This window comes from Athene cunicularia, unplaced genomic scaffold, assembly GCF_003259725.1.
Source record: "Athene cunicularia isolate RWA unplaced genomic scaffold, athCun1 SCF_42, whole genome shotgun sequence".
Taxonomy (NCBI): domain Eukaryota; kingdom Metazoa; phylum Chordata; class Aves; order Strigiformes; family Strigidae; genus Athene; species Athene cunicularia.
In genome coordinates, this window is record NW_020799471.1 from 19,988 (window position 1) to 28,113 (window position 8,126).

An 8,126-nucleotide genomic window follows, 5' to 3' on the forward strand; every position below is an offset into this window, starting at 1 on the left:
GGCGGCTGGTGGGCCGGGACGGTGGCGGGTCCCATCGCCCGCGGCAGGAGAGGATGGGTCGCTGTGTCGAAGGGTGTGGGGTGACCAGGGCCCGGGCCGCGGCGCGGGGCGGATGGCAGCTCCTTCGCGCCTCACAGCCTTGCTCCTCGGCTGCGTCCCTGCCCGAGGTGCCCGGTGGGCTGGGAGGGGGCCAGAGACCCCATGCAGAGGCACGCGCGGGACCCCCGCCTCCCTCCCTCCTGCCCTGCCCAACCTCTCCTCACCCCCCTCTCCCGTGGCCTAGACGTGGAGCAGATGGCAATCGACTGGCTCACGGGCAACTTCTACTTTGTGGATGACATCGATGACAGGATCTTTGTCTGCAACAAGAACGGAGTCACCTGTGTCACACTGCTGGACCTGGAGCTGTACAACCCCAAGGGGATAGCGCTGGACCCGGCTATGGGGTAAGTCCTGCTGGGGGGGGGCTCAGCATCTCTGTCTGGACCTGCACTTGGGATGTGAGGAGGGGGAGCGAGCCAGGAGGGTCCAGGGTCACCAGGATGCTGCCGGAGCTTGCCCCGTCCATCCATCTGCGCCCTCCCGCTGCCAGGCTCTGAGCTCCCGCGTCTGCCCTTCTCCCGCAGAAAGGTGTTCTTCACCGACTACGGGCAGATCCCCAAGGTGGAGCGCTGCGACATGGACGGGCAGAACCGCACCAAGCTGGTGGACAGCAAGATCGTCTTCCCCCACGGCATCACCCTGGACCTGGTGAACCGGCTGGTGTATTGGGCTGACGCCTACCTGGACTACATCGAGGTGGTGGACTACGAGGGCAAGAACAGACACACCATCATCCAGGGCATCCTGGTGAGTGGGGCCAGAGCGGGGCCGGGGCCTTACGGCGGTGTGGGCTGGAGGCACGTCCTAGCTGGGCTGCTGGGGCCACTGGTCCGCAGGCTTGGCTTTGCTGGTCCAGCGAAGGCGCAAGGTGCTGAGCACCAGCCGGTCCTGCAGCACCCGCCGGCTGAGCTCAGTCTCGTGTCCGAAACAAGGGTGGGGAAGAGCCATAGGGTGGGATGAGGGTTGGGGATCGGAGGCCTTGCACGCCTCGCAGCCGCTCGTGGTTCTCATGTCTCCTCCTACATTCCTGGTGGACGCCCACACGGTGCCTTCCAGATTGAGCACCTCTACGGGCTGACCGTCTTCGAGAACTACCTCTACGCCACCAACTCCGACAACGCCAACGCCCAGCAGAAAACCAGCGTCATCCGGGTCAACCGCTTCAACAGCACCGAGTACCAGGTGGTGACGCGGGTGGACAAGGGAGGGGCACTGCACATCTACCACCAGCGGCGCCAGCCCACAGGTGGGACCCCGGCCTGCAAGAAGCAGCTTCTGGGACCCTAAAGGCTGGCGGGGATGGGGACAGGCTGCACCCTCCGAATTCCCTCTCCTCAGGGGGCCCAGGAGGGGTTCGCTTGCCCTGGAGCCTCTGTCACTGTCACCCTGTGGCCCTGAGGAGCCACGCTCAGCCCAGGCCTGGCCCTGCCCGGCTGCCCCCAGCTCCCGCCATCCCCACGAGCTCCGGGTGCCTGGGCAGGGGGCAGCAGAGTGGGGGGCGCTGCCGGAGCCTGCCCAGGGGTGCCGAGTGCTGGAGCGGCCAGGATGGGCTGGGAAACTTGCTCCCCCGGCAGCCGGGTGCTGGCTCTTGCCAGGCTGCCGTGCACCTCGGGGTGCCCCCGGCCCCCACTATCGTGTCCCCACTATCCTGTCCCCACGGGCCGGGCAGCTGCACCACGTGGTTGATCGTTCACATCTCACTGGAGAGCGCAGGGACGTTGGAGCAGATGCAGCATCTTGAAATATTAATGGCTCCCTTGGCGGTGCCCACACGCTCCCGGTCCCTGCTGCCGGCGTCTTTGCCCTTCGACCCAGGCTGCGCATTCTCGCGCACCCAGGGATTTCAAGGGAGTTGAAAGGCACCATCCCTTCCCATCATCCATCCCTGCCTGCCTGCTCCACCCCTAGCACCTTCCTGCGGTTAATCAATTTACTCGTTTAAAATCCTCTTAGCGTCTGCAGCCTGCTTGGCATTTTCCAGAATATAAAACTAATCAGGAGATTTCCGAGCGGTGGAGGAGTATGGTTAGGGGGGCTCTGCGGGCTGGTGCTGTCCCCAGGCAGGGACTCATCCTGCCAGCCTCTGCGGTGTCCGCACTGCTCGGGCCCTGGCTGGCAGCCAGCAGCTCGGGGGGGAAGGGGCCCCCCAAGCCCCAAACGGAGCAGCACCCATGAGGCCGTCTTGGCCTCCCTGCGGCTGCGGGCCGGTGGGTGCCAGTGGGGGCAGGACGTGTCCGTGCCGCTCCAGTCGCTCAGCCCGCGCTGTGTTGCAGTGAGGAGCCACGCATGCGAGCCCGACCAGTTCGGCAAGCCCGGGGGCTGCTCCGACATCTGCCTCCTGGGGAACAGCCACAAGACCCGAACCTGCCGGTGCCGCTCCGGGTTCAGCCTGGGCAGCGACGGGAAGTCCTGCAAAAGTGAGTCCTGGCGCAACCTGCAGAGCTGGTGGGGTGTGAGGGGGCCAGCGTGGGACCTGGTGGGGCAGAGGCGCTTGTGCCAGACACTTGGGAGCATGTTGGCCTAGGGGCAAGCAGAGCTTTCCAGTTCCTTCCCTCCTGTCTGCAGACACCCCTTCCCGCCCCAGCCCGAGCCGTGGGCTGCCTGCGGGGCTCTGCAGTCCCCTTCTCGCACCCACGACCCCCCGGGGCCGCCCCCCCTGCGCTGCCCTGGCCTGGCTGGGGGCAACGGCTCTCCCCGTCTCTCTGCAGAGCCCGAGCACGAGCTGTTCCTGGTGTACGGGAAGGGGCGTCCAGGCATCATCCGTGGGATGGACATGGGGGCCAAGGTGCCGGATGAGCACATGATCCCGATCGAGAACCTCATGAACCCCCGAGCACTGGACTTCCACGCCGAGACTGGCTTCATCTACTTCGCTGACACCACCAGCTACCTCATCGGGCGCCAGAAGATTGACGGGACGGAGCGAGAGACCATCCTGAAGGACGGTGAGTGGCCAAGGGCCCAGCCTGGCCCTGCCCAGCGCAGGCAGCCCCTGGGAGCTGGCCGCCGCGGCCATCAGTGCGTTTCCTTGTGTAAAGGCAGCGCTTCCGTCCTCTCCCTCGTGTCTTTGACCCTTAAAACTTAAGGTTTGAAGCTGCTGTTGGGGTTATCTGTAGACTGCTGTTGAGAGACAGGTACAGAGCACATGCCACAGCAGAGGAGGGTCCCCTGTCCCTGGATGTCCCCCTCCTGATCTGCTCAGATGGGAGGAGGAGGAGGGAGGGATGGGGGTCCCTCAGTCAGAGGGTCCCAGGGCTCCACGCAGCGACCGATCCATCCCCATGCTGCCAACCAAGTTCGTTTTGTTGCCTCCGGGTGAACCAGCCAAGGACGCTCCTGAATTTGGCTTTTCCCAGCCCAGGCTCCCTGTGGCTGCAGCAGCTCTGGGTTGCTGCTTGTGCCAGGGCTGGGGGGACCCGTCATCCCCGACGGCTTGAGTTGGGCTCAGGTGGTGCCGAACGCACTGTGAATCACACGGGGCTGTCGCTTCTGCTTCCCGCTGCCGCGCAGCCCCAGTGACCTGCTCCTGCTTCTCCCCAAAGGCATCCACAACGTGGAGGGGATCGCTGTGGACTGGATGGGGAACAACCTCTACTGGACAGATGACGGCCCCAAAAAGACCATCAGCGTGGCTCGGCTGGAGAAGGCCGCCCAGACACGGAAGACACTGATCGAGGGGAAGATGACGCACCCCCGGGCAATCGTGGTGGACCCCCTGAATGGGTGCGGGTGCCTGGGTGGGCGGGCCTGGCTCGGGGGGGCCCGGTCACCGCCTCTGAGCTGTGACCGTGGGGCCAAGCAGTGGCTCCAGCCATGGTGATGGTGGCGGCTCCACGCTGCGCTGGGCTGGGCCTTAGCCGTAGGCAGGGGGCAGCAGGACGTCGGGGTGGGCTCCGGGCGCAGCTCCTCTGCATCTGCAACAGCTTCGTGTCTGTGGCAGGTGGATGTACTGGACCGACTGGGAGGAGGATCCCAAGGACAGCAAGAGGGGCAAGATCGAGAGAGCCTGGATGGACGGTTCCAACCGCAACATCTTCATCACCTCCAAGACCGTCCTGTGGCCCAACGGGCTGAGCCTGGACATCCCGGCCAAGATCCTCTACTGGGTGGATGCTTTCTATGACCGCATCGAGATGGTCTACCTGAACGGCACCGAGCGGAAGGCGAGTGGGGGCCCCGCAAGCTCTCAGTCGCCCAGTCTGGGCCTGGGGACAGCCGGGCCTTTGTCCCACTGGCAGCTCATCCGCTGCAGTTCTGCCCAATGGGAGACTGGCCGCGTTGGGCCACGCTCCCCTGTGGCTGTCCCCTCTCCCTTCCAACGTCCCTTGCTCTGTCCTGCCCTGTGGGGCCTCCCCGTGCACCCGTCCCAGCTGACGATGAGCCTCCTCGCACCCACAGATCGTGTATGAGGGACCCGAGCTGAACCACGCCTTCGGGCTGTGCCACTACAGCAGCTTCCTCTTCTGGACCGAGTACCGCAGCGGCAGCATCTACCGCCTGGACCAGGCCTCCAAGGTGGTGACGCTGCTGCGGAACGAGCGCCCGCCCATCTTTGAGATCCGGATGTATGACGCGCAGCAGCAGCAAGGTGCTGGAGCCACCCCTGCCCGGCACTGCGGGGACCTGCCCTGCACGAGGGAGTGACGGGGATGGGACTGGGGGTGGGGGCTTCAACCATGAACCCTGGGTCAGCAGGGTTCCCTGCGTGCCGAGGTCCCCTCCTCACCCCCACCTTGCCTCCGCAGTGGGCTCCAACAAGTGCCGCGTAAACAATGGCGGCTGCAGCAGCTTGTGCCTGGCCACCCCCCGGGGCCGTCAGTGCGCCTGCGCTGAGGACCAGATCCTGGGGTTGGACTCCGTCACCTGCCAGGGTAGGCTGCCTGGGGGCCTAGCCCCGGGGGGGACCCCTTTCCCCCGGGGATGGGGGGGACACGGGGTCTGCAGCAGCTCTGGCACATCGGCCTGGGGACACAGGCCTGTCCTCGCCGCTGCCCTGCTGTTGGTCACTTGGTTAAAATCATCCCCCCCTTTGCTTTTCCCTTGCCAGCCAACCCGTCCTACATCCCACCCCCCCAGTGCCAGCCGGGGGAGTTCGCCTGCAAGAACAACCGCTGCATCCAGGAGCGCTGGAAATGCGACGGCGACAATGACTGCCTGGACAACAGCGACGAAGCCCCGGAGCTCTGCCGTGCGTAGCCGCCTCCTGCGCGGTGGTGACGCGCTCTTGGGGCAGCGGGATTCGGGCGAAGCTTCCCTCAGATGTGGGGCCAGTGCCTGGGACGGGGTTGGGCACCTGGGACCCCTGTGTCCCCTCCCCAGCTCTAGGAGGGCAGCGGGCACACGTGGTTGAGGGGGAAGTGGTGATGAGGCTCGTGGATCCCCGGTTTGTCTGAGGACAAACTGCCCTTTTCTGTCTCAGCTTTTCACCCTGCCAGGCGTGGAGGAGGGATGGGGGCGCTGGGTGGGGAGGGCAGGTCCTGAGCCGTGTCTCCCCCGCAGACCAGCACACCTGCCCCTCGGACCGTTTCAAGTGCAAGAACAACCGCTGCATCCCCAACCGCTGGCTTTGCGATGGGGACAACGACTGCGGGAACAACGAGGACGAGTCCAACTCCACCTGCTCGGGTGAGGAGCCTGTGATGGGGTCGGGGTCGCGGAGGGCTCACACTGCTCCCCGAGTTGCAGCCTTCGCTGCTCCCTGCGCGCTGCGGGGCGGAGGCCGAGGGGCCGGGGCCTTGCGTGTCCCTTGCAGCCGCTTTGGCTTCTGTGCCGGTGCCTCGCAGGAGCCCCAGGGGTTTGTTCCCGGCCTCTCTCCCAGCAAAACCAGGCACCGCCAGCTGCTAAAGCTCTGTCTGTCTCTCCCCGCGCCAGCCCGGACCTGCTCTCCCAACCAGTTCTCCTGTGCCAGCGGGCGCTGCATCCCCATCTCCTGGACGTGTGACCTGGACGATGACTGCGGGGACCGCTCCGACGAGTCCGCCTCCTGCGGTGAGCTGGGGCGGGGAGCGCCGGGAGCGCCGGGCCCTTCCGGGGAGCCCCGCTGCTCGCCCCACCGTGGGGCCGGGCCGAGGACTGGGGTGCGGGGCGTTTCCTCGACGCTGACAGTGCCTCTGCCTCCTCTGCAGCATACCCGACCTGCTTCCCCCTGACACAGTTCACCTGCAACAACGGGCGCTGCATAAACATCAACTGGCGGTGTGACAACGGTAAGGACCGCGGCCGCGCGCCCGCCCAGGGGGGCACAGCAGGGGACGGCGAGACCAGACGCAGGGGTGCCCGGCTGGCGGGGGGCCCGATCCTGCCAGGGTCACTCACCAGGGTCACTGCGCAAGGGGCAGAGCCCGGGCCTGAGCGGAGGCGGCGTTACCTGAAGCTGTAAGCGCATCTCGTAACACCAATTCCCACGTTTTCCTTGGCCGCCCCTGGTGTGTTGCGGGAACAGCCTGGCAGGGATCATTTTGGCAGACCTTGGTGTTCTTCGCAAGATGGCCAAATCTCTGCCCCGGTGCTGGAGATGGCCGTGGAGTGGCCGGTGCTGCTGGCGGGGCCTCGCCAGGTCCTGTAGCCCCGGGGAAGGCAGGAGAGGTCTCCCGGCGAGCTCGCCTCTGGCCTCAGATCTGTTTCCAGGGCCAGGCCTGGGAGAGAACGTTTGCCCCAAGGCTGCTTTCCTTCCCCAGAGGTTTATTTCAGTCTTCCTAGCATCTCTGCGTTGTTGGGTTTAATTAGTGGCTTCAGAGCAGGCGAGGCACGTCCAGAGCTGTGGGCACAGGTCTCCCTCCCTGGGCTCTTCTGAGCAAGAGGCCTCTTCCTCCCGGGGCAGGCCCCGCTCTGAGCCGCCCCACCAAGGGGTGGCCTCTTCTCCTGGGGATCCTCCGGTGCTGGCAGCTCACAAAAGCCGCGGCCTTGGCGTGGAGCAGCCAAGAGCCTCGCCAGGCGCCTGCGGGCAGGAGCCGCAGCGACAAGGGGCCCCCAGCCCAGTCCAGCTGCCCCGGGCCCCCCCAGCACCCTCCACTGCCTCTGGTCTCGCCTCCCGGGCCGCTCGGTGTCCCTGCGCCTCCTCTGCGCCCCTCTCCCTGTCAGTGTCCACGTCCTGGCGTCAGCGTGTTTTTGTGCCACCCTCCGTGCGTGTGCCGTGTTGTGTTGTTTTGTTTGTCATTGTGCCCACTCTCCTGTCTGGTTGGTTCTGTGTTTCAGAAAAAGATTGTGGGGATGGCTCTGACGAAAAGAACTGTCCAAAACCTACCGGTTAGTGCATAGATCAACATGCACCAGACCCTCAAACCTGGCCCTACACGCCCCCCAAACCTGCCCCCTACAGAATGCTGGGAGCCCCGTGGGCTGCTCCTCCAGACACTGGCAATGCCCCCCGCTCTCTGGCAGTGCCCCCGCGCTCCAGCAGTGGGGGGGACGTGCCGGGTGCCGTCCCCCCACCAGCTCACCAAGCTCGAGAAGCTCCTGGCAGTGGGTTCCCAGAGAAGTTGGGGTCTGCAGCTGCAGGAGCTGGGCCACTGGTGAAGCTCCACGGCAGCCGTTGGTGCCATCGTCCCTGGGCCCGTTGTGGGCTCATCTGTGCGAGGGGAGACAGAGGCAGGGGCAGGCAAAGGCCCGTTGCCAAGCTCAGGCAGGGCGTCCGCAGCAGAGCAGAGCCCTGGGGCGGCTCCAGCAAGCTGGGCCAGCCCTGTGCCCCGTGCCAGCGGGGCGGGCAAGGGGCTGCATTGCCAGTGTCCCAGCACCGTCAGACTAAAGCTCGCTCTGCCCGTTGGCGGGCGATGGGGTTTCCCTCCAGGCAAGCTGACACCCCCCAATTGGCCATACCAGCCCCCCTCCCCATGGATGTGCCCCGTGAAGTAGGGCACCGTCCCCCAGCTCTGCTCCTCCACAGAGCAGAGCGGCCCCCGTGGTGCCGGGCGCCCTCCCGGCCCCTCCAGGTACATGGCTGATCTATGCAGTTTCTGTGTTTCATTTTCTTTGTGCGCTGCTGGTGCTGTGGCTGCCCCTGTGAGCGTGTCGGGGGGCGGGAGGGC

General features: G+C 65.9%; 1 protein-coding gene across 6 annotated transcripts in view; it reads left to right on the forward strand.

Moving 5' to 3' along the window:
• Positions 1–8,126, forward strand: part of LRP1 (LDL receptor related protein 1) — a 56,280-nt gene that overhangs the window by 16,517 nt on the left and 31,637 nt on the right. For 5 of the 6 annotated variants that reach the window (XR_003400312.1, XR_003400313.1, XM_026867451.1 and 2 more), the window contains exons 6-19: positions 284–446; positions 627–849; positions 1,159–1,348; positions 2,376–2,519; positions 2,811–3,047; positions 3,645–3,825; positions 4,043–4,265; positions 4,501–4,690; positions 4,848–4,973; positions 5,150–5,290; positions 5,602–5,727; positions 5,974–6,090; positions 6,228–6,308; positions 7,297–7,347. Coding sequence is in view for 4 of the 6 variants with exons in the window: in XM_026867451.1 (XP_026723252.1) it covers positions 284–446; positions 627–849; positions 1,159–1,348; positions 2,376–2,519; positions 2,811–3,047; positions 3,645–3,825; positions 4,043–4,265; positions 4,501–4,690; positions 4,848–4,973; positions 5,150–5,290; positions 5,602–5,727; positions 5,974–6,090; positions 6,228–6,308; positions 7,297–7,347 (2,193 nt within the window). In the remaining 2 variants the exon portion in view is untranslated. The remainder of the gene's footprint in view (positions 1–283; positions 447–626; positions 850–1,158; positions 1,349–2,375; positions 2,520–2,810; positions 3,048–3,644; positions 3,826–4,042; positions 4,266–4,500; positions 4,691–4,847; positions 4,974–5,149; positions 5,291–5,601; positions 5,728–5,973; positions 6,091–6,227; positions 6,309–7,296; positions 7,348–8,126) is intronic. The other variant, XM_026867453.1, reaches the window with a different exon arrangement.